Here is a 26099-nt window from a genome sequence, read left to right on the forward strand (position 1 = left end):
ATCTCATTCTGCTCCACCACAGGCTAAGGGACGGAGGCAACCTAGGAAACATTCCACTAGTAGACCCTCCTTCCTCCGCTAAAACCACTTTCTTTCAGAGGCAGTCTGCCCAGGACAGAATCCCTCCACTGTGACTCAAACCCATTACCTCTCTCCACCCCCCACCCCCCTGTCCCTATGCCTCGCCCTCTCCCTACCCTCCTGGTTGAAGATCATCTCAGAGTCCTCGGTTCTTGATATCATTCAAAAAGGTTATTTTATGACTTGGTGGACACTACCCCCCTTCCAGGGGATACCCCAACCTCCTCGAAGCCAGCTTCTTCTTTTTCCCTCTATTCTGAATCAACTGCAGGCTCAGGGCACCATAGAAAGGGTACCACCACAGCAGGAAAACAAGGGATTTTACTCAAGGATATTTTTGGTCCCAAGAAAAGATGGTCCTTGGATTCTTTTTCTGGATTTGTCTGTACTCAACCTTTTTCCTCAAGGTTCCCATCTTCAAAATGCTCATCTTGCATCTGCTCTTGCCCCTTATTCCCTACCAGGCCTTTATGGTATCCTTGGATATGAAGGACACTTACCTTCACATTCCCATTCACCCCTGTTACAGGAAATTGCTACATTTTTCAGTAGGTTCCTTGATTTTAATTTTCTGCATTACCTTTTGGGCTTTCCATCTGCGGTGGTGCTGCTGCGGTAGCGTTGTCGCCTCACAGTTAGACGTTGCCCGTTCGATTCTCAGAGCGTCTACTGTGTGACGACATGCGTGAGTGGGCATTCCTTCGTTGAAGGTTGTGCGTTAGGCCTGGCAAGCCAGCACGTAAAACTCTACTGCCAATCATTAGCGGACCGGAGTTCCGCTGTGGCGACCCCTAACCGGGAAAAGCCGAAAGATACACACACACACACCTTTTGGGCTTTCCACAGCTCCCATGGTGTTCACAAAATGTCTAGCTCCAGTGATTGCCAACTGCGGAATGCAGGGTATTCAAATATACCCATACCTAGATGGCATGTTACTTCACCAAGACTGTCACACCCTTTACCATCACCTACACCTGGTGACCAAAACCCTGGCAGACTTTGGGTTCACTGTGAACCAGGAGAAATCCCACCCAACCACTACACAAGACCTAGTCTTCTTAGGGTGGGTAAGAACTGACAAGATGGCAGCCTTCATGCCCTGCCAGAAGATAAAAGAGCTCACCCATTACCTCCAAAATCTTCTCACTCTTCAAACACTGTCAGACAGTGAATTCCTGAGAGCCCTGGGCCACATTGCATCCGTGATACCCATGCTGCCTTTGGCAAGGCTGCATATGAGAAAGTTCCATTGGGTACTGAAGACTCATTGGAACCAACATTCTCACTCTCTGGATATCACTCTCCCTTTCCTGCCATGCCTGAAAAAAGAACTGGAATGGTGGATTGCAGCCATCTAAATCAACCAGGGCATACCCTTCCAGATACCTCCACCCTTACAGCATATCTTCACAGATGCTTCAGACTAGGGTTAGGGGCAGTTCTACAACACCACCACAAACAAAGCAAAGTGCAGGGAGAGTGGTCACCACTCAGGCAAAGGGACCACATCAGTATCAAAGAAATGAGGGCCCTTTACCTAGCATTACAGATCTTCTGACAAGTCCTCCTTTCAGGCACCTTGAAAGTAGTCACAGACAATATGACCTGTGGTACATAAATAAGCGGGGGGGGGGGGGGGAGGCACAAGGCTTTACCCTCTTTGCAGCCTAGCCATACATATTTGGTCCCTAGCATCAACGCTTCATATCCACCTGCAAGCAGTGTACATTCCTTCAGCAGAGAATGTAATGGCAGGCACTCTTAGCAGAGCACCTGCACTTTCTCACGAATGGATGCTTCACAGAGAGGTGTTCCTGTAATCTTATACACAAGTGGGGTATTCCTCAGACAGATCTGTTTGCCTCCTCCCAGAACAGGCAGGTGCCTCTGTTTTGTACAAGGAATCCACATCCCCAGGCTTGGAAAGTTAATGCCTTCTCCTTTTCTTAGGCAGGAATGTATCTTTCCCCCCTTCACACTAATTCAGAGGGTCCTTCTGAAGATCCAGAGGGACAAACCAAAAACTCTGCTGGTGACTCCCTTTTGGCCAAGACATTATTGGTTTCCCCTTCTTCACCTTTTAGCCAAGGGCAGTCACCACAAGTTACCCCACCGTTTCAACCTACTCACACAAGACAGGGGGTTCCTAATACACCCTCAGGTGATCAATCTCAGACTCACCTTATGGGTGATAGGGTTCTGATCCCCTTCAGAGAATTATACTCTGAGAATGTACTCGGTGTCCTGCAGGAGGCCAGGAAACCTAGTACCAGGAGAAGTTATTTGTCAAATTGAAAAATATTCTCCAGGTAGTGTCAAAAAGAAAACCAGGACCCTTTACTCATTCCTGTACCCATGGTCCTTTCTTACTTGTGTGAGCTTCTACATTCAGGACTGACATACTCTTCTTTTAAGGTCCACTTGTCTGCCATTTCCACCTGGCTTCTTTTGGTACCTCCTTTGGCATCCAGGTTAGAGGTTAAGCTCTTTTTGAAAGGGGTCCTCCATATCAGACCCCCTCGTAAGTCAGTACCTCCTACATGGGACTTAAATTTTGTCCTTGAAAAACTCACCTTCCCTCCATTTGAGCCAGCTCACTCAGCATCACTGAAGCTATGTACCTGGAAAATAGTACAGCTGGTGGCCCTCACATCCGCCAGGAGGGCATCAGAAATTCAAGCCCTGATGGCCATCCCTCCTTACCTTATCTTCTATAAAGATAGGGTCTCCCTCAGAACTAACCCTTTCTTTATGCCTAAGGTGGTTAATGAGCTATCTTTGAATCAGAACATTAACCTTCCTGTCTTCTTCCCTCAACTGCAAAATTCCCCTGAAAGAACTCTACATTCCTTGGATTTCTACAGACAATGTGGGTATTATCTGGACAAAACCAAACCCATTAGAATGTCTGACCAGCTGTTTGCCTGCCTTCACCCAAAGGCCTTAGGGAAGGCAGTCTCAAAACAGACTATATATTCATGGACTTCGAAGGCTATCTCGGCATGTTACTCCCTTCATAGGAAAGCTGTATCTGAAAATGTTAAGAGTTCATTCTACCAGGGCAGCTGCTTCTTCAGCGGCCTTCTTCAGAGGGGTAGACTATGTGCCTATCCTAGAAGTAGCTACATGGTCATCAGTCCATGCATTTACCAGGCATTATAAACAAGATTTGGTTTCTAGACCCAAGACTGGGTTTGGTAGATCTATCCTATGTGGTCTCATAGACCAGGAACCTCCTCCTTCCTCCCAGGCTTATACCTAAAAGCTTTGCTACTCTAAATACTGCAACATGAGAATAGAACGACAGAGAATAGTTGTGTAAGAACTTACCATAACCTTAGGTGCCCCTCTCTTCCATGTTTAGGTATTCAGTCCCCACCCTCCTACCCCCTATTTACCTATTTATTTACCTGATGGGACATCTCTCTCTCTCTCTCTCTCTCTCCATCCATCAATTCAAACCTCAGCAGCAGGCACATGCCTCCATGAGGCACCCTCTGGCCTTGTCTCACATGTGGGTCTGCAAAGCTTCCCCCCTTCCACGTCCTTGTTTACCAGGGGTACTACTGTATGTGTCATTCCATTCTGAAGTGGGTACGTGCAGATGTCACTTTTACAGCCAACGTCGGTTTATGACTCTGACATCAAATGTCGCACATACCCCTGCTCCTAAGACTTTACTATACTGGCCAGATCTCTGGTGCTGCAGGCAGCAACCTCCCTACAGTTATGAATACTGCAACATGGAAGAGAAGGTCATCTAAGGTTATGATCAGTTCTTACACAACTATTCTTTATGGTAAATATACATAACTTTTTTCAGGACCTGTTGTAGTAGTAATTTGTGTGGCATAAAAGCTTTCAGAGTGGGGAAGAAATTATTCGTATACAACCAATATAACTGTTATTTTTAATCAAAACTGTAAATGATGTAACTGATATCAAGATGTCTGAATAATGGAACTGCTGCTCATGAATGAAGCTAACTGTAAATGAAACAATGCAAATAATTTCTATGATGTCTGTATAATGGAGCTCATTTCCCTGGGCATTCACTGAAAAGGGTGCTGCTCAGTTGGACTTTTCTAGTAAACAAATAAATAAGAAATTAATCTATATAGTGGAATAAGTTTTTGATTTAGATAAACATCCCATGTTTATGAGCATATCCATTTGCTCATGTCTCCTTTATGACTGCATCTGTTTTATGGAGTATTATGTTGCATCAGCAGCCATTTCCATTGTACATAAGGAACAGTAGGATCTGATGTGGTAAAAAGAGGTTTAGCCTCTGTAAGTGAAGGTCTATGACCAGTACAGTTGCATTATTTCTTTGCTGCTTGTTGTGGTATAGAAGGATAAAGGCCTGACTACATCCTTGATGACCTGTCCTTAATTGGTGGCTGAAACCCTGGAGGAGGTGGCAGGGGTGGTACTTGGCACTGTGCACTTGCCTGTCTTGGGAGGTGGGGTCGGGGGTGCTTAGAGTGGAAATTGGAGATCACATGGTGGAGTTTGTTGCAAGAGAGGTGGGACCATTGAAGGTTATAGGACTTGAAGAAGCGACTGAGACCTTATTGTGGCCTATTGCATGCCCTTACATAGATATTTGTGGGTGTGTACTGTTATTTTAGGCTTGTAGCTTAATTTCCTGCTGCAGGAATATTGTCTTCAATATTTGAATGTCTGTAATACCTCCTGTGGTTGGATTTATTCTTCCCATCAGTCAGCATTTATATTTTTCTGTATTCATGTGACATGATGTTACAAATTTTGCTATACAAGGGCATTCATTCCAAGCACCTTTATGTTTGGTCTTTCATTCTAACAGTTTGTGTCATGATCCTTTATATCATTGGTAAAATGCCTAGTGTTAGCATTGGTTTTGGTTGGCTTTTCTTTCTGTCAGTTTGTCGTAATCTTGAGATTAGTAGAACAAAGCTACCTGCATGACTTTAGAAGGTCTCTTTGGCACTCATTGTCAGGCCAGAATTTTGCCATCTGGGACTTTGCTCAGAGCATTGGCTGAAATGGAGTCCGTTTTTAGATGTAGGTTGTCATTTTCTCCTGCTTTGCAAGAACTTGGTTATGCTTTGGTCCACCATTTCTGTGGAAATTTTGAGGTCTGGCAGTGAAATGCAGCTCCACTTGAAGACCTAGTGTAGTGCACCCCAGGGTGCTCGTGTGGATTTATTTCTCCTCTTTTTACCTTGGTCTGGGCTGCATCCAACAGGGAATGACACTTGCATGAGCAGAAATGCTGTGGGCTAAGGTTTCATTTCCTAGGACTCTTTCTGTCCCTCATGCTCAGCTGCTTTATCTGTTATTAAATAAGGAAGAACCATTAGTGAGACAGTTTCACAGTCTGCAGCTGAGCCATGAGAGATCAGACTTTTGTTTGGGTTTTGGTAGGAGTTTGAGGCAGGAGTATACGTAACCCTCTTTTAAGTACATGGGTTCAATGCCAGTGCCGGGTGTGGTGTTGGATTCTTCTATCACATGTTGATAAATTTATTTGTATGGCCCTTTGTCTGTTTTAAGAGTCTTATATGAAATGTTTATGCTGCAGTTAAAAAGACAGGTTAGTTGTACTAAGATATCCTTAAATGAATAGCTCATTGTATTGTACAAGACTTTTTGTTTGACTGACAATATGGGCAGAAGAACAATCATATAGCTGTGATGGCTTAGTGGTTAACTGCTCTGACTATTGTGTACAGGGTCCTGGGTTCAAGACCTTCAAGGGATATTTAATGTCAAGCAGAGCACCTCTTTGGCTCTCTTCAAAAGGAACCTTGATGACTGGATGGAGAAAGGAAATTCGCCCCAGGGATCACGTCAGTCGCCCTGCTAGACAGGGGTCCAGGGAAGTAAATAGTGTGGGAAGAAATACCCAGGGAATTGTTATGGCTAGGCTTGTATAGGTCCTAGGGCCGATAGCCTAGTACGAACCTATGAATCAGCCCCTATTTAGTTAACCTGTTTCTTCCATACAAATGGGGAGAATGTTGATTGGAAGTCTTGAAAACACCTCTGCCCCTTTGAAGATGAGTGGTGCCTTCAGTTGGAAATGTCTGTTGGATTTTCCTTTTTGGTAAATATATTCTTGTATATTGTTTGTTAGCAGTCGCATCCCACCCGGTAAGGTGGATCTCTCTCCCCACGCCTGTCATTGTGACTGATATCAAGGATGGTTCGAGATTATTGTGTAGTAAGAATGACATGACAACCAAAGAATTAATGAAGAAAGATGACATAAGGCAGTAAAAATGGCTATAATCCAACAATTCTAGCTCCTCTGCCACAAAGTGTTATATATGATAATAAATATCCTTGTAATTAATTCTGTGCTGGTAAGATAAAAAGGAATGCAGAAACACGGCTACGCACAACTCGGGTAAACCAAGTGCAACAAACAGCCAAAAAAAATGTATAAACACAGTCCACAAAAACGTTGCACTAGGAATGACGCAGGCAGGGTAAAATCTGTTTTAGTTTATTCCACAAGTAAACAAGGATAAGCGCTTTCACAGAAAATAAAAACTCTACTTCTTCAGATCCACCATATTCACAAAAGAAGCAGCTTAAATAACTACATACCCCACCAGTCATGAGCTAAATTGACTCTAATACCCTTTTTCATTTAAAGGTACAAATACATACAACCAAAGACATATGTAAAAAGCATTCATATATAATAAAAAGCATTTAAAATATTCACCTAAACAACCTGCGTGCTTTCATTACAGGTTTAAGAGGGACATTCTCATTTAGTCCCAACCCTTTATGTGCTTGCATCCTAACAATCCACTTGGGTTCCACAGTCTCTGTACAATTCCTGATGTCACCCATTCTCAGGGTTTCAAAATCCCTATCAATAACTCTAAACTTGAACTTATGCTCAGCTCCCTTCTCCACTGCATGTTTCGCTAGAGCATTTGACATGTACTTGATGTTAATGGAATAGATTTGTTCCCTTGTACGTTCCTTAAACTTCCGATTGCTTTTCTCCACATAGAATGAAGAGCATGTGACACAGTACGCTAAATAAATAACATCTTTAGTGTCACAGCTAGCAGAGACTTTAGGGTTCACAAAAACATTATCTGTCTCAATATATGTGCAATATTTATATCCTCCACATGGAAATGTGCCATTTCTTTCAGTCCCATCTCTACTCTCCTTAACTCTATCGGGGTAGCAAAGGAACCGCTTAAGATTCTTTTTATTTTTAAACACAAAGGCAGGTTCATCACCCACAACAGTCCTAATCTTCTCATCCGTTAACAGAACCGGCCAATGCTTCTTAATAACAGCAGTAACATCATTCACATTACTGCAATATGTTATTGGTAAGCTGAAGCGTCTAAGTGGTTCCTCTTTCTGTTCTAAGTTCTCTTCCCTATATTTCAAGAAAGGTATGGTCGCCCTCTGTCAGATCTAAAATGGCGACTAGCATTAAGTCCAGTTTCCACTTCCCTGCTTTTATATCCCCTCTCTTTAAAATTGTTTTCTAAAACAGCCAATTCATCCTGGAACCCAGAAGCTCGAGCATTAAGTCTATATGCTCGCATGCCCTGTCCCTTAATGATATTATGAAGTACATATGAGGGGTGCATAATAGTCCTATGTAGGAGGGAGTTCACTGGCTGACAGTGTTTGAAGAGTGAGAAGATTTTGGAGGTAATGGGTGAGCTCTTTCATCTTCTGGTAGGGCATGAAGGCTGCCTTCCTATATAACATGGTGTCAAATGTCATATCTGGTAGTCTAACAACCTTCATGTCCAGGAACTCTATCTCATCAGGTGAATATTTGATCAAAAATTTCAAAAAGGAAGTGGTATTATGTATATAATCCAGAAAACATAGTAACTCCTCTTCATCTCTCAGCCACAGCATATAAATGTCCTCAACAAACCTATTATGTAGGCTAATATACTTAAAGAATCTATTTCTTCCATTCAACAAATGATCATTCTCCCATTGGGTCATGACCGTGTTGGCATAGCTATTGGCACAGGATGTGCCCATAGCTACGCCAGAGGTCTGAACATAGTAGGCTCCATCAAACAGCAAAGCATTATTTTTTTCCAGAATTACCTCAAGGAAGAGGCGCGGTGGTACGGCGGTAGCGTTGTTACCTCACAGCAAGAGGTTCTCCCGTTTGATTCTTGGCTTAGCTTGGGAGTGCCTTCTTTGTGGAGTCTGCATGTCCTCCCCGTGGTTGGGTAGCATTCGAAAGACATGCGTGCGTAAATGGGCGTGCCTTCGTTGAAGGTTGGGCGTCGAGCTGGCACCTTGGCGTTTTGTAAAAATCTACTGCCAATCATTAGCGGACCAGAGTTCTGCTGTGGCGACCCCTTACCGGGAAAAAGCCAAAAGACAAACAACAACAACCTCAAGGAAGAGACGAATCAAATTGATCAGTTTACCATTGTACCCACTATGTTACTTCAGGTATTCACTAACCAACTCTATGGCATCCGTGGTAACCATTAAACATTGTTGTATTATAATACCATCATGCACATGTTCATATAGATTCCCAAGGAACTATTTGGAATTTCTCAATACTACTGTGGAACCGTCTAGCACTGGTCTCAATAGCTTTTCAACACAGAAAAGGGCTCCATCACCCATCCACCACCCCTTGGTTTCTCAAATACATTGTATTATACAAGATTATTTATGGGTGAATCTGTTTCAGCAGGTTTAGCTAGTTATTTGACTATTGAACATCCCTGTGTGCCTACTTTTCATGGGTTACCTAAGATACATACCTCATACACCCCCCTTTAGACCCATAGTAGCGGGTGGTGGATGTGTGGCGGAGCCCTTTTCTATCTTTGTTGAGAAGCTATTGAGACCAGTGCTAGATGGTTCCACAGTAGTATTGAGAGATTCCAAACAGTTCCTTAGGAATCTATATGAACATGTGCATGATGGTATTATAACACAACAATGTTTAATGGTTACTGTGGATGTGAATTCACTCTTCACTGTCATCTCAAATAGGGATGGCATAGAGTTGGTTAGTGAATACCTGAAGTAACATAGTGGGTACGATGGTAAACTGGTTGATTTGATTTGCCTCTTCCTTGAGGTAATTCTCGAAAATAATGTTTTGCTGTTTGATGGAGCCTATCCTCTGCCAATAGCTGCGCCAACATGGTCATGACCCAATGGGAGAATGATCATGTGTTGAATGGAAGAAATAGATTCTTTAAGTATATTAGCTTACATAATAGGTTTGTTGATGATGTTTATATGCTGTGGCTGAGAGATGAAGAGGAGTTACTATGTTTTCTGGATTATATACATAATACCACTTCCTTTTTGAAATTTTCGATCAAATATTCACCCGATGAGATAGAGTTCCTGGACATGAACTTTGTCAGACTACCAGATATGACATTTGACAGCATGTTATATAGAAAGGAGTGTTACAGGAACTCTCTCCTACACAGGACTAGTAAGCACACCTCATATACATTTCGTAATATTATTAAGGGTCAGGGCATGCGAGCATCTAGACTTAATGCTCGAGATTCTGGGTTCCAGGATGAAATGGCAGTTTTAGAACACAATTTTAAGGAGAGGGGATATAAAAGCAGGGAAGTGGACTTAATGCTAGTTGCCATCTTATATCTGATAGAAAGCGACCATACTTTTCTAGGAAGTATAGGGAAGAAAACTTAGAACAGAAAGAGGAACCACTTAGACGCTTCACCTTACCAATAACATATTGCAGTAACGTGAATGATGTTACTGCGGTTATTAAGAAGCATTGGCTGGTTCTTTTAACGGATGAGAAGATTAGGACTATTGTGGGTGATGAACCTGCCTTTGTGTTTAAAAATAAAAAGAATCTTAAGCTGTTCCTTTGCTACCCCGATAGAGTTAAGGAGAGTAGAGACGGGATTGTAAGAAATTACACATTTCCATGTGGAGGATGTAAATATTGCACATGTATTGAGACAGATAATGTTGTGAATCCTGATAATGGCAGGAGATTTTATTTTAAAGTCTGTGCTAGCGTGACTCTAAAGATGTTATTTACTTAGCGCACTGTGTCAAATGCTCTTCATTCTATGTGGGGAAGAGCAATCGGAAGTTTAAGGAGCGTATAAGGGAACACCTTTATTCCATTAATATCAAATACATGTCAAATGCTCTTGCGAAACATGCAGTGGAGAAAGGGAGCTGAGCATAAGTTAAAGTTTAGAGCTACTGATAGGGTTTTTGATACCCTGAGAATGGGTGACATCAGGAATCGTACAAAGACTGTGGAAATTGAGTGGATTGTTAGGATGCAAGTGCACAAAGGGTTGGGATTAAATGAGAATGTCCCTCTTAAACCTGTATTGAAAGCATGCAGGTTGTTTAGGTGAATATTTTAAATGCTTTTGTTATATATGAATGCTTTTAACATATGTGTTTGGTTGTATGTACTTGTACCTTTAAATGAAAAAGGGTGTGAGAGTCAATTTACATCATGATTGGTGGGGTATGTAGTATTTAAGCTGCTTCTGTTGTGAATATGGTGGATCTGGTGAAGCAGAGTTTTTATTTTCTGTGAAAGTGCTTATCCTTGATTACTTGTGGAATAAATTACAACAGAGTTTACCTGCATGTGTCGTTCCTAGTGCAACGCTTTTGTGGACTGTGTTTAAGATAAAAAGGAAGCTTGGATCTAGGTTAAGATGACCTTTGAGAGATACTAGAACTGGAAATCCTGTGGGTGAACACTTTTGTGCATATCACAGTAAGGATTGTTGAAATCTGCTTGCAATGTGTTATTTCAGGTTGCAGTGGTTGTGGCTTTCTTCAGGATGAGTGTTACTTTACTTCTCTGTAATCTTTCTGTTTTGGGAGTCCTTGGCTGCTTACCATACACTTGAGCCTTTGAGGGAATAGAAGTTAATGTATGGCATTCTTGACTTAATGTGGTTGTTAATCCTGTTGGCCAGCTGGTATTTTTTTCCCTTTCTTAGTGACTCTGCTTTTTCCTAGGAATTTCTGATTGCTGGTCTCTGTAGTGATGGTGCTGTGTCCAATGTCTTGTGGGATGCAGGTTGCCCTTCTTATGTTCCCCTTCTCATTGGGTTCAAATTTCAGAAGTGGTGCAGCCATCTAGGGAGTCACTTGAGGTGGCTGGGCTCTTGGTTAGATGAATCAGTGACTAATTTCCTGGTTCCAGTTAAAAGATTCAAAGTACGTATTTGGATTGCCTGCATCAATATTTGATGTTAAGTTGTCAATCTCGCCTTCATTCTTGCTGGATGGGTTCGGAGCCGATCCTCGGCTCCGACTCGGCACTTGCTAAGCTCGAGAGTCACTTTTACCAGCTCGAGGCAGCCTCATATCCCATGATGCAAGGCGGTAATTACCCAGATCTCGTTTGCCGCTTCGCTTATGAGGTCATCCTTTTTACCAGCTCCTGGTAAGTGATTTTTTCATTGATATTTGTCAGGTTTTAGGTCCCAAAACCCTAAAAATGTTGTTACTTAGATTTAGTTAGTGAACCTTATTCACTTAGCTCCATACCCATTCCCTCTTAGTTCACTCTTCCATAGTTTTCTGTGTTCGGGCCTTAGGTCTTTTCCCATCCTCACAGTTCCTGTCAGATTTTTCCCTTGGGTGTGTGTGTGTTGTGTCACTGTTAATAATAACTAATTATTTACTCTTAATAACAATTTAGTTATTAGTATCTTTTTTGGTCTGATTGCTGTGTGTGTGTGTGTTTTAGGTCAGACATGTCTAAAGATACTAGTGTCTCAGGTTTCAAGAAGTGTGACTCGTGCTGTCAGAAGATGTCTCTGACAGACGGTCACACTTCTTGTATTTATTGCCTGGGACCCCTACACCTGCAGGACTCCTGTGCTATTTGTCATTCCTTCAGCCAGAGAGTCCTGCAGGAACGTAGAAATAAGTTGATCCTCAGGGGTCTTCTTAAATCTGAGAGCTCCCCGGCCAAGGTCGGCTCCGGGAAGCCCTCTAAGCCTCCCAAGACCCAGGCTTCGGTGTCCAAGTCTGTGGTCTTGGTTCCGACTCCGCTGGAGTCTACATCGACTCCGTCCGGAGCCGATCCTTCCTTGTTGGAAGCTTCATTACCGGCACCGGTCGGCGCCGATACCCTGGCTTCGGCTCCTGTGTCGGCTCCGTCTGGAGTCGACACCCTAGCGTCGAAGCATGTCTCGGCTCCGGCTGGAGCAGAGATATCTTTGTCTCCTCTCGGAGCTGACAAGTTGTCGGCTCCGCCTGGAGCCGAACATTCTTCGGCTCCGATGGCTCCGTCCAAGAAGAGGTCTAGATCTCCATCATTGGAATCTATACACTCGGCTCCAGCCTCTCCCTTGCTTTCGGAGCGGAGCCATCGGAGCCGATCATCGAGGTCATCCAGGCTCTCAGACCACGACTTAGAGAGAGTGGTGAGTAGGCTTTTAAAATCACAGGCACTAGCCCAGATGCTCCAAAGCCCGTCTCATCAGACGTCGGCTATTATACACCCTCCTGAGATTCCTCCTTCGACTCTCCTACAGAGTTCGGAGCCGGAGATTATTGGTACCGTGACTGTTCCTGCTTCGGAGCCAATACCACACCTTTCGGCTCCGTCGTCCTCGACTCCTATCTCCTCCTTGAGACCTTCCTTGGAGGGATCCGGGCGTCGGGCTTCCCTGGTCGGTTCCGAGGGGGCGAGTGGCATCGGACCCTTGTCTGACACCGTTCTCCCACTCTGAGCTTCGGCCTTTGTGAGCTCGGCCCCGACATCTGCTTCGGAGCCTTCCCTTTCGGTGAGACCAGAGATTCCTGTTTCTTTGGAGCGGGATCTCTCGGCTCTCCCTGGAAGGGGAGCCTTCGAGGTGATGAGGAGTGTGCTAGCCCCTGAGCTTAGTCAACAGTCGGTTCCTTTAGCTCCTCCCTCCATGGTGCCTGTAGATGCCTCTTCCCGCTCTCTTGCTCCCGGACCCAGAGATCCATCGCCCCAGGTCTCCCCATTGGGAAGATCTTCCTCTTCCAAGGTTTCTCCTAATCCTTCAGGTGAACCCCCGCGTAAGAGGACCTGCAAGAGGAAGCATTTAGACTCCCCCGAGTCTACAACATCAGATACCGATTTAGATGAATCGGAGGGGTCCCCAAGATCTCCCTCTGAGGATGTCTCTTTTTCAGACATCCTTGAACTCCTGAAACAGAGGGGGAACTGGCCCTCCATTAATCCCTCCGAGGATGAGTCTGTATACCTGGAGGCTTTTGGATCTCGACCCTCCACCTCCTGGGTGTCTCTGCCTTTCGACCCCCTTATGGAAGTCATAGCTCGAAAGGCGTGGGCATCTCCTGATTCGGTGGAACCAGTCCCTAGGAGACCTTCAAAGTTTATCACGGCCCCCGCTGAAAAGCAGTTTCTTACTAAGGGTGTCCTGGTTGATGCCATGGTGGTGGCGGCTGCCACCAAGAAGGAACTTGCAGATCCTTCCGTGCCAGTCCATCCTCCTAACAAGGAGTCTAAGACCATGGACAGTTACGGCAAGCGGATGTTTTCCTCAGCAACCTTTGCTATGCGTTCGCTGAATTATTTGTGTCACTTCACCAGACTTCAGAGAGACATCCTCAAAGAATTGGGTGAAGTAGTTCAGGATCAGACAGCGGCAGGGGCTCAAGAAAAGATTGCCTCTCAGCTAGGAATCCTAAATTCCATAACCAACTCCTCCATGCGGCTCATTTCTTATGCAGCCGATGGGACGAGTAGAGCTGCAGGCACAGGATTGGCCCTTAGACGTCAGTCCTGGATGCGGCTCTGTAATTTTGCAGACCCCTTTAAGGCGTCCTTCACAAACTCTCCCTTTGATGGGACAACTTTGTTTGGCCCTCAGCTGAAGGACACTTTGACCAGGTGCGAGCAAGACGGCAAGACTCTTACTGCCGTAGGAGTCCGTTTCTCCACCCCTTCTAGACCTTACCCCAAGGGTCAGAAGGGAGGGAAAATGTGGTTCCGGAAATCACAGGGTGTCACGCCTGACGCACGTGGTCAGTTTACCCCCAGAGGCAGAGGGGGTAATAATAACAGACGCCGCCCTAGGGGCAGAGGGGGTCTGCAGAACCAGGGCTCCAGAGAGCCTCTCTCTGACAAAGCCCTTCCAGCATCCCTGAGGTGTTGCCCGACTGCCCACCCTTGGAGGCAGTCGGGGGAAGATTGTCGCTGTACCCAGAAGCCTGGCTATCCCTCTCTCAAGACAAATGGGTACAGTCGATCATATCCGAGGGTTACAAGATTCCTTTTGAGGAAAGCCCCTTCCCTCAAAAAGGTTCCCTTCCTAAGGGAAATTGCAAAATTAGAGTTGTCAAAGCTTCTAAAGAAAAGAGCCATCCAGCCAGTACCAAAAGATCAGTTAGAGTCCGGAATCTACTCAAGGTTCTTTTTGGTCCCCCAAAAAGACGGGAGACTGGAGACCAATATTAGACCTCAGCAGGCTTAACAAGTCTGTCAAAAAGACAAGGTTTTGGATGGTCACACTTCAATCGATTTTGCCCTTTCTGGGCAAAGGCAACTGGATGTGCTCCATAGACCTTCAGGATGCGTACTATCACATAAAAATCTACAGGCGCTCCAGAAGTTTTCTCTGCTTTCGGCTGGGGACCAGTCATTTTCAATTCAGAGCCCTGCCCTTTGGTCTCACTACAGCCCACAGAGTGTTCACCAAATGCATGGCAGTGGTCATGGCTCACCTGAGACGTCAAGGATTCCAGGTGTTTCCGTATCTCGACGACTGGCTCCTCTCAGCCACCACCAGGCATCAACTTCTCCAAGCCAGAGATTACACTCTACGTCTCTGCAGTCACTTAGGAATTTCAGTCAACTTCGAAAAGTCTTCCTTATCGCCCTGCCAATCTATTACCTTTATAGGCGCAAATCTAGACACTACTCGGATGTCAGCAAACCTAACAAGTCAGAGAATCCTAGATATCCAAAACCACGTTCGGATCATCCTATCCAGCAAAAGGGTACAAGCCAGGTTGGTCCTGAAAGTGTTGGGCCTCATGGCAGCTGCCATCACACTTCTTCCTCTGGCCTGTTTTTACATGCGTCTCCTACAATGGATGTTGTTTACCCAATGGTCCTTCCAGCAGCTTCCCATGCGTCACAAGAACCTGGTGACACAAACCTGCAAGAACCATCTATCCTGGTGGACTTCCTCTCCTCTAGTCCATCAGGGCAGACCATTTGTTCCCCCGGCCCCGGTAGCCACGGTCACTTCGGATGCCTCCCTGATCGGGTGGGGGGGGGCATTATCAGGGCAGGATGGTTCATGGCACGTGGCAACCGTTCGAATACCACCTGCACATAAATGTCCTAGAGATGAGAGCAGTGCTTTTAACGTTGCAAGCCCTCAACGACGTTCTTCCTTTGGGGACTATTGCAGTTCACACGGACAACATGTCCGTTGTGTGGTACATCAACAAGCAGGGCGGAACCAAGTCCTACCCCTTGTGTCGAGAAGCTCTCAGACTTTGGTAATGGGCGATCTCCTCTCATCGGTTTCTGGTAGCAACGCATATCCCTGGCAAAACCAACATAGTAGCGGACAGATTGAGCAGAGCTATACTCATGCCTCACGAGTGGTCTCTCAACCAATCCATAGTGGAGGGGATTTTTCAGAAGTGGGGCCGCCCATGCTGCGATCTTTTTGCTACTCCTCAAAACAGCAAATGCCCAGACTTCTTCTCTCTCTTCCCACTTCCGGGCCATCCCCCCAGAGATGCTCTTACCCAAGATTGGCCCCGGGGACTCCTTTATGCCTTTCCTCCCTTTCCTTTGATACCACAAGTACTCCAGAAAGCTACCGTCTTGAGAGCCAAAATGATTCTCATTCCCCCTTACTGGCCTCGACAAATTTGGTTCCCGTTCCTTCATTGCCATCTTTTGGTGCAGCCTTGGCATCTGGACCCAGTTCCAGATCTTCTGACCCACCAGTCGGGTCAACTGCACTGGTCCGTTCCTTCCCTCAACCTCACAGCTTGGTTGCTCCACTTCCTTCCTTAGCCAGGCTTCCTATGATCTCTAACTCCGTTAGAGATATCATAGTAGCTTCTCTTAAGTCCTCTACCAGGAGGATTTACTGTAGCAAGTGGAGACGCTTCTGCTTTTGGGCAAAGTCTAAGAACATAGACCCCTTTACTGCCCCTATTCAGTCGGTCTTGGATTTTCTAGCAGAAATTTTTCACTCTGGTTCTTCGTCTTCCACAATCAAAGTTCAGTTGGCAGCAATCTCGAATTTCCATGTCGGGTTTGCAGACCACAACATTATGTCCCGCAAACTTTGTAAAGCCTTTCTCAAGGGAGTGTTCCTTCTTAAACCCCCTGTTAGAGATCCTCCACCACAGTGGGACCTAAATTTAGTGCTGACATCCTTGATACTCCCCCCCCCCCCCCTTTCGAACCGGCTGTTTCATGTTCACTAAAGTTTCTTTCTTGGAAGACACTTTCTCTAGTCGCTATTACCTCGGCTAGAAGAGTGTCTGAACGTCATGCCCTCTGTGTTCGTCCCCCTTATTTGGTCTTCCACAAGGACAGAGTATCCTTGAGAAGCAATCCATCCGTTTTGCTCAAGGTTGCTTCTAAGACAAATTTAAACCAATCCATTGATCTCCCTGTGTTTTTTCCAAATTATTCTAACAGGGCGGAACAAAAATTGCATTACCTAGATGTTCATCGCCAACTCAAATATTACTTGGACAGAACAAAGCAATTTAGGAAGTCCGATCAGCTCTTCCTTTCTTATGCTGAAAATAAAAAAGGTCTCCCTGTTTCTAAAGTGACCTTATCCAGATGGCTATCTTCCACCATTTCTGACATTTATCAGCTTAGGGGCAAACAGCTGAACTCAAAACCTAAAGCTCATTCCACAAGAGGTCTAGCCACTTCTACAGCTTTTCAGGCTAGGCTACCCTTAGATACTATTTGTGCAGCAGCCACTTGGGCCACCCCTCATACCTTCGTTTCTCATTACAAATTGGATTTGGCCTCCAGGGACAGGGCAAGCTTTGGTTCCACTGTTCTCAAGAGTCTGTTCCATTGAGCCACCCAGGATAGAGGTGCTAGGGACGCGGTCCCATCCAGCAAGAATGAAGGCGAGATTGACAACTTAACATTTGGAAGTTATGTACCTACCATAACGTTCCATGTTAGTTGTCTTCTCTCGCCTTCTTTCTTGCGTCCCTCCCTCCTGTCCCCCTAGCCTGGACAGACCTTGATCTTCCCTTTTTTCTCCGGAAGATTCTTCTTCCTTGGACACCAGATAGTTCTTGTCCTGATTACCTGGTTTCCCTTCAGCCTTTTTAGGTTAGTTGTTCCTCTTTCCTTAGTGGAAAGTTGTATAGGCAGTTTTTCCTCTAGATACCAAACGAGATCTGGGTAATTACAGCCTTGCATCATGGGATATGGGGCTGCCTCGAGCTGGTAAAAGTGACTCTTGAGGTTAGCAAGTGCCGAGTCGGAGCCGAGGATCGGCTCCGAACCCATCCAGCAAGAAAGAAGGCAAGAGAAGACAACTAACATGGAACGTTATGGTAGGTACATAACTTCTAATTTTCATCCACACACCCTGGCTGCAGCCTGCAGTTACCGGTCTCCAGTAATTGTTTGGTCTGCTGTTAGGAAACTGTAATTACTGTGTCCATGTGTGACACTAATCTTTCTTCTCTGGCATTCTTTTTCTGTCTACAGTTGCAGAAATGGGTAACATCTGGTTAGGCTTTCACCAGAGTTTTTCCTTCTTGCTGGTTTTTTTTTTTTTGGTAATTCTCATGCTATTTCACCAAGAGTTAGACCCATTAAGCAGGGTCCTTGATTTGCAGGTTGACAGATATATTCTTAACTTGCCTCATAAGATGTGCAAAGATTGCTCTCCTTGATGAGTTGAAGAAAAGCCTCTGTTCACTTGAAGGTGAATAGTGCCTTCTGCTGGCCATGTCTGTTGGATTTTCTTGTCTGGTAACTATATGCTTGTATATCATTTGTTAGCAGTGGCATACCACCAGGAAAAGTGGATCCCCCTCCCCATGGCAAGTCTTCATTGCTCATGATTAAGAGAAGAGTATTTGCTATTGGCAAGCAGCTGAAATGGCATGTGCATGGGATACGTGCACTTGCATCCTGTGTGTGATGTGACATGGTGTCCCAAAGATACAAAAGAGGCTAAGTGCAGTCGTGGGGGCAATCAAGGAAGGTGTTCTTCAAAGAACAACAGATACGGTAAGAATTTTTTTTTTTTATGAAGAGTATTTCAGTTAACACTCTCTGTCTCTAGTCCATTAGCCACTCCCTTACTCATATGCTGTTTCGTAGAAGATAATTCCCTTTTGCTTTTAATGCTATCTTTAGACAGAGCACATGTTTATGTGGACAAGAAAGAAGCACTACAGGCAGTGAAAACGATGAAAGGCTCACGATTTAAAGCATTCTCCAATCGAGAAGATGCAGAGAAGTTTGCTAAAGGGATATGCGATTACTATCCATCTCCAAACAAGTCTACATTGTGTACATCTCCAGTAAAAACTGGCCAAATGTTTAGCAAAGGTAAAAGGAATATGCATCTAGTTCTCTAGTAATGTACCTGGGGAAATGTATTTCAAAAAGGTGGGGTTACAACTGTTTTCTTCCTAGCCACTGTTTCTTTAGTGTGCTTTATTTCATCAAGGTATTTTCACAGAACCAAAGATGAGATTAATCTGCATGTGTGGCATTTTTTTCAGGGAACATTTTCTGTTATAAGTTAGAGTATGAATAATAAAGTTAAGCATTCAGGAGCTTGTGTTTCATTAAATAGATCCATTTTCTTTTATTTTCATATTATTTGCCTTTTTCATTATGGTTCATTTTGCAAATGCATGCCATTTCAATGTAAAAATGTTTTAAGTACTTTTAGTTTTGTTTGTACATATTATTTGAATGTGAAAATTCAAGGATTTTTTTTTTTTTTTTTTTTTTTTGAGCATGGAATTTTTCACATTCAAATATGTGTGTTTGTAGCTATACTCACACCCTTCCATTTCATTGGAGACATCTGAGTTTGACCTTGCCCAAGCTATACTCACACCTTTCCATTTCATTGGAGACATCTGAGTTTGACCTTGCCCAAGCAGGAATAGTAGGGATACCTCTAAAGAAAACTGAAGGAGGACAGGAAGTAGTTTCTTCTGCTTTATCATCTTCCCTACTGAATATGTGGTGACGTGCTGCACTGACAAGTATTCCTGCTGTTCTGCTGGGAAAATTTAACTTGGCTGCCCCAAAGCTGCCTTTTTACATGATTTTGTGAAAGCTTTCCGTACTTGGATACTTTTATATTGCAAATAATCAGTTTAATGTTCAGGCCAAAATGTCGCAGGAACAAGAAACTGCACAAATTTAATTGTACAGAGCTTTGGTTAACTTTGTGTGACATGTACAAAATATACAACCCAGACCTGCAGTTGTCCTAGGTGATGCATCAGAAAATATGAAATGAGACAAACATGGATCCGGTGTTGTCTATTGTCTTCTGATTCAAAATTTGATCAGATCAGACCTCAGCACCTTCTTCCAAAGCTTTGGATATGAGGCACTGACTTATCCCTTACCCAAAATTCCCTCTTTCTACCTAAATTACTTTGGATGTCATTTGCCTCCTGTTCTATTCGGACATGTTTTCCTTGTTCTTGGCAATCGTTCACCATAAGTGAAAGATATTTAATGTTTTCCTTCTGGACTCCTCTCTTTGTTTTTTTTTTTAATAGTATGGTGAAGTAATAGACATAGATTCCAGTAGTTTTAAGGATTTATTATGTTTTATCTTATACTTTTCTTTAGAACATATTTCTAGATAGTCCCCATATATTACAATATTAACATAATTAGGATAATATAGTATTAGTAATAGGATTTTTGGATAGTTTTTCCTTAGAAGTGGGTTTTGAATTCTTGTATAATTTATACTGTGTTATTGTTGGTCTTATGATGTCTGACAAGATTTCATGTTTTAGAAAGTGTTAAGCCTCTGGACACACGATCTGCATTCCCTCTGTGTGTGCTGTTTAGTTGCTGCTCATCTCAATGCAAATTGTGATGTTTGTGCTGCCTTTGATTCTAGAACTATACATGGTAGGAGGAAAAACAGATTATTAAAGGCTTGCTTCCCCCCTAGACAAGGACTTCTACTCCATGTATGTGTCTGCTGAGTCAAGACGTCCATCATCTTCTCCCAACACAGAGAAGAGAAAAGTGAAAGAAAGGGATAAGACTAAAGAGAAACGTAGAGAAAAGGATAAGTCTTCAGAAAGAAAAGGTCTGAAGAAAAGATGTTAGAAGATAAAAGGGTCAAGATGTCTAGGAAAAGGTCCCCGGATCCAACTAATCTGTCTGGTCCAACACCCAAAACATCAAGGCAGTGTCCACTTGTCAGTTGGGTCCAGACTCCCTTCCCTTGAGCTACTGTTTCGCCAGAGCCAGTGAGCCCTTGACTTCATTCACCAGTCTTGTAAGACAAATGTCCTTCCAGGCCCTCTTCTGTGACATCATCATCAAGATCGTCCAGTCCACCAGAAGTCTCACAGAAATGGTGTCAACCGAATGAGGAGGAAATTCTTGAGGACACAGATCCAACTGGGAGTTCTCCCATTGCCGTCCCAGAGGATAAGGATGGTCCAGGTGCAGGTTCATTGAGCCCATCACATTTTTCTCCGATAACTGTTCAGTGTTTGGAACTAGCTCCCATGGGACCAAATCCTTCCATTGCACCTCATTAAGATCAGACAGTCCTAAGAACTTTGCCATTAACAACGTCCTGTACTCCTTCGACTTCGATGCTGTCTGAGATGAGTCCAGTAGCCAAGGCATCTATGTCAGTGTACCGGTGGTGGAGTCGACTCTCAAGATTCTTGGAGTAGTTTCTCCTCCTCATTGCCTTGGCACCTGAGATTCTCCTTGGAGCCAATGTAAATTGGAGTGGGGAGACTTCCGGAGTCCATTGACAGAGGGAATGCTTCCTCATCTCCACTCGCACCATGGGCTTTTGAGGCTGTTGAAAGGGTTTTTGCTGGCCAGGAAAGCAGCTGCATTCACCAAGTTCATATCTTTCCCGACCCCAGTGGAACCTGTTCTTTATGCCTCTCAGATCGACAGGGACAGTTGACACTGTTTCCCAGTCTGATTCTGACCTGTCTCCACCAGAACCCCAGAGACGTGTTTCAAGGAAACAGACTGCAAACTGAAACACATACACTCCTCTCCTAATTGAGCCACTGAGGACACATATTTGGATGAGGGTGAGGAATCCCATACTCCCCTAGAAGACGAACCATTTGGAAACATCCTGGAATTGATGAAGCAGGAAGAGGGTTGGTCCATTGAAGCTCCTTCTCTGGATGAATCTGTGTTTCTTGAAGCTTTCTGGTCTGGCTTTTCTCTGTCCCTGGTGGTTCCCCCTCCAGATGCCCTTACGGATCTCTGGACACAGAGGGCATGGAGGACCCTGATGTTATACAGCCAATTCCCAAAACATAAAAGACAAAATTTTAATAGCTCCAAAAGATAGGAAACCTTGGATGAAAAAACTCCCAGTAGATGCCATGGTAAGTAGCAGCAGCCACAAAAAAAAAAAAAAAAAAAAAATTGTCTGATGGAAGTTCTCTCTATCTCCCTAACAAATAGACAAGGGTGTTGGACAGATTAGGGAAACGTTCATATGCTTCATTGACCTTTGCTGTCAGAGTGCTGAACTACAATGTGTGTCAATTTTCAGAGTGACTTGGTCAAGGTGGTTTCCAAGTCCCTCTTGGGTAACTTGCCTTCAGATGTCCAAAAAGCAGTGGACACCCAAATGTCTACACTGCAATCTACATGCTCCTGTCTGGTTGCAGGTATGCGATATCACAGAAAGCTTTAAGGCTTCCTTTATTAATGTGTCCTTTGTTGGAGCCATTCTATTCAGACCCAAAATTAAAGAAACACTTACCTGGAGTGATCAAGATAGTAGGACCATGTCTTCTGTAGAAATCCGATGTCCTTCAAGGATGCATCTGCAGTCCTTACATATGGGTTGTCCTGCCTCAGGCAGCCCTTTGGTCGGCTGGATTCCAAAGTCTGGGTCCGGCGTCGGCTGATGTCGCTCCTTTCCCCGACGTCAGAGCGCCTGGGGTATAAAAGCGTCAGCCGACGCCATCTTCCCCAGTCTTTCTTGCCGCGAGGTGCCCGAAGCAGAAGCAGTTCGCAAGTGCCGGTCGGCCAGCTCCTGTGATTTCAGATACCGAAGTCTTCAAAAAAGCTAAGTACCCCATTGGGGACTCTTTCTTGCCTCAGCCGATGTCAGATCAAACGGTTAAAGTTAATAATTGTTTATCTTGTGGGAAACAAATACCTCATAAGGATTTCCACTCTTACTGCTTACCCTGCCTAGGCCCAGACCACGACGTCTCGGCCTGTTCAGCCTGTGCTTCCTTCAATAAACGCACTCTTAGGCGTCGGACAGAGTTTGCAGAGGAATTGTTTGGAGAAAAATTCTGCTATATCATGCCGTCGGAGATTCCGACAGCTCATTTACCCAAAAAAAGAAAGGATAAGGACCGACATACGCGGTCCGCGGTTTCGGCCGACTCCATGCCTAGGCCTGCCGCGAGTGTCTCGGGCTCTACTGAAGCTGAAGCTCTACCACTTCCGACCGACGACACCGCATAGCCGGTAACTTCGGTACCGGAGGCCATCCCTGAGTCGGTCATAGAACTACCTTCTGAAACCGGTGCTCAGGAAATATCCGACACCATTTCTGTTGACAAAACTACTCCAGCACGTGGGGCAGCCAGGCCTCCTGTATCCATGTCCATTAAGGCCTTTACAACGGCTAAAGCTGCTAAACAGACAAAAACTCTTCCTCCCAAGGCTATTCCTCAGGGATCCACTACCGGTTCACAAATCTTAAGTTTGGCTGAAGACCTTATCTCCTTAATCAGGGGCTCTCAGCCACATCCGGACATGGGCTCTCAACCACCTCCAGGCAAAAGGCCCAGGGTTGAGCAGGCAGATCCCCAGTCTTCAGATGAGGCCTCAGATGACTCTGCCCTTTCAGACTACCAGGAGGAGGCCCTTCCGGCCTACGAGGATTCTGATGCAGAGGAATCTATTCCCTCGGCCTCCCCCCCTGAAGAGTTCTCCTTTAGGGAGACCCTTCACTCCATGAGAGAGCATTTCAATTGGCAAGGCCAGGAATTCTCTGATTCCAGGAAGAGATTAAGGACTTTTCTACATTTACCTCAGCATAGGCCTTTGGCTATCCCTCCTGTTTTAAGTGTTATAGAAGATGTATTCTCTGAGTCTAGTACTTCCCCTGACTCCCTTCCTCCGGCTCCTGTCAAACCTGACAGGTACTACAGGGTCCCTGACTCACATCTGTACCTTTACAAGGGCCACTCTGTTGACCCAGAAACTATTTCCCAGGGCCCTAAAGGGGTTGCAACCACCACTGCCAAGAATCCACTTCCTTCTGAAAGGGAATCCAGGGCTTTAGAGAGATGGGGTAAAAAAGTGTACACTTCTTCCACTCTTTCTATGAGAGCTTTAAATTGTCAATTCCATATGATACAGTACCAAGAGTATCTGTTAGATGAGTTGCATAAAAAACTATCCTCGCCTGAACCCCTAGACCGCAAGGAGCTTCAGGATCTGGTGCATAACTCCATAATGATACTGAAAACAGCAGAAACATCAATTCTTCAAAAATACACCACGAAATAAGCAGTCAGAGGGTGGAACAAAGAGAAGCAGCTTTAATCCATCAATCCTGTCCTGGTACCTCGGCAGTTCGCCTTCAGTTTTTGAAGATCTGGTGCATAACACTCAGCAGGTTAGCAACCATTTCTTACAGTGTGGTTATGATGCATTGGAAGCTTCATGTAGGTCAGCAATGACAGGTGCAGTCATACGTAGGCATGCTTGGCTGAAGGAACAAACACTGCCAGATCAAAACTCATTACAGCCGAGTGACGTCTCCAGGTGTTTCTGCAGTTACACCCCACTGCTCCTCTAGGCGTCAAATATTGCCTGTTCACATTTGCATTAAAAATTCCTAAACCATGTTTCATACAGGGTATCGGAAAATTTTATCTTGAAGCATAACATGATAGCAAATACAATTGTATTGATGTATGACCTCTGTCAATGGGTATTTGTTAAAAATGTAAGGTGATAACTTCAGTTTTTAAATGCTGAAGCCACGCCCACTAGGAGTTAAAGGTACACAATCAAAAGAGCTCTACTGGAGGGAATGAGCTAAGCTTCTGGATGCACCACTGGAAAAACAAAAGTTATTTGGTTCCACGGCTCAAGAGGTCTTAAAGAAATTTGAGGAAAAGGCTAAATCAGTGCAAACAGTCAAAGATTTTCTCCAGGTCCAACCACCAAGATTCAGCAGAAATTGGCCTTCTAAGAATTGGTCCTTTCCAGACACAGACAGATTTCAAAGAGGCAAAAACAGGCGTGCCAGAGATAGAGGGCAAGCTCGAGGCTCCTACAGAGGGCGTCAATGGCAGCCTCCGAACCAGAGAGGTAGTGCAGGACCTTCCACTGCTGCACAAGGGCAAACTCAATGACTTGACTTTGACTGCGCCAACCAGGGCTCAATTGGAAGCACCTTTGGGTGGAAAGCTATCACTATTCTCAGAAAATTGGCACAGTATTACAAAGGGCAAATGGATACTGCAAATAATAGACAAAAGGATACACATTCCATTTTCATACATTACCAAAAAGACAAGGCATGCCAAACCTGCCACCAAATCAAAGGGGAGAGGCTTTCAAGCAAATTTCCAAACTACTACAAATGAAGGCAATAGAAAAGGTTCCTTATACAGAACAAGGCCAAGGATTTTATTCCAGACTATTCCTTGTACCAAGAAAAGAAAAGCAATGGAGGCCTATTCTGGACTTCCGCACTGAATACTTATCTCATCGTGCCAAAATTCAAAATGCTGACCTTACAGCAACTCCTTCCCATGCTGGGCAAGGGGTCCTGGCTGGTAACTCTAGACCTCAAGGAGGCATACCTGCATGTCCCTATCAGACAAAGTTGCAGAAGACACCTCAGATTTCTTGCAGGTTCAGAGCATTATCAATTCTCAGCATTGCCCTTTGGCTTATCTACTGCGCCCATAGTATTCACGAAATGCCTGGCATCAGTAATTGCACATTGCAGACTTCAGGGGATTCAAATATACCCATACCTGGACGACTGCCTTATACAAGCGGACAGCCAACAAGCATTGGTAAAACACTTGAACTATGCCATCCGCCTACTACAGGCCTTGGGATACACAGTCAACATTCAGAAATCAAGACTTGTTCCATCCCAACGAATAATTTTTCTGGGTGCAAAGCTGGATACAATCACCCAAATGGCTTTTCTCACAGAAGAAAAACAAAAACAATTACCGGATTATTTCAGAAATCTGACAACACAAACCCAGCTGACTGCAAGGAAAATCCTTCAGGCCCTGGGTTTCATGGCATCTTGCATTCTTCTGATTCCACAAGCAAGGCTGCATATGAGGAAACTACAATGGTATCTAAGGAGTCTATGGTCTCAACACAGTCACAGCCTAGAAGTTTTGATCCCCCTCATCCCATGCCTCCAAAAAGAATTTCAGTGGTGGGTACAAGCAAGCCAGTCAAACATGGGTCTACCTTTCAGCAAGCCTCATATCAGCCAAACCATTACAACGGACGCCTCAGACCATGGATGGGGAGCACACATGAAGGGCAGATGTATTCAAGGGCAATGGACACAGAAGGAATTGCGCCTTCACATCAACCAAAAGGAAATGCTGGCAGTGATGCATTCAATCGAGGCCTTCAAACATTTCCTGCGTCAAGGTCACCTGCTAATAAAGACAGACAATACCACAGTTATGTGGTACATAAACAAGCAAGGAGGTACCCATTCCTACCCTCTTTGCAGGCTGGCAATGAATCTTTGGGAACTTTCCCTAAAACT

The 26099-nt window shown here is 44.6% G+C and overlaps 1 protein-coding gene across 1 annotated transcript in view; it reads left to right on the plus strand.

The window, feature by feature from the left end:
- The window catches only part of ANKLE2 (ankyrin repeat and LEM domain containing 2), a gene marked incomplete in the record, with an annotated part of 2117323 nt that overhangs the window by 297427 nt on the left and 1793797 nt on the right, over nt 1-26099 (plus strand). The window contains 1 exon segment of the mRNA XM_044060669.1: nt 18464-18658. Coding sequence (XP_043916604.1) covers nt 18464-18658 — 195 coding nt within the window.

The sequence above is a fragment of the Protopterus annectens genome, chromosome 2.part0 (assembly GCF_019279795.1).
Source record: "Protopterus annectens isolate FY-2018-M chromosome 2.part0, PAN1.0, whole genome shotgun sequence".
NCBI classification, from domain to species: Eukaryota; Metazoa; Chordata; order Ceratodontiformes; family Protopteridae; genus Protopterus; species Protopterus annectens.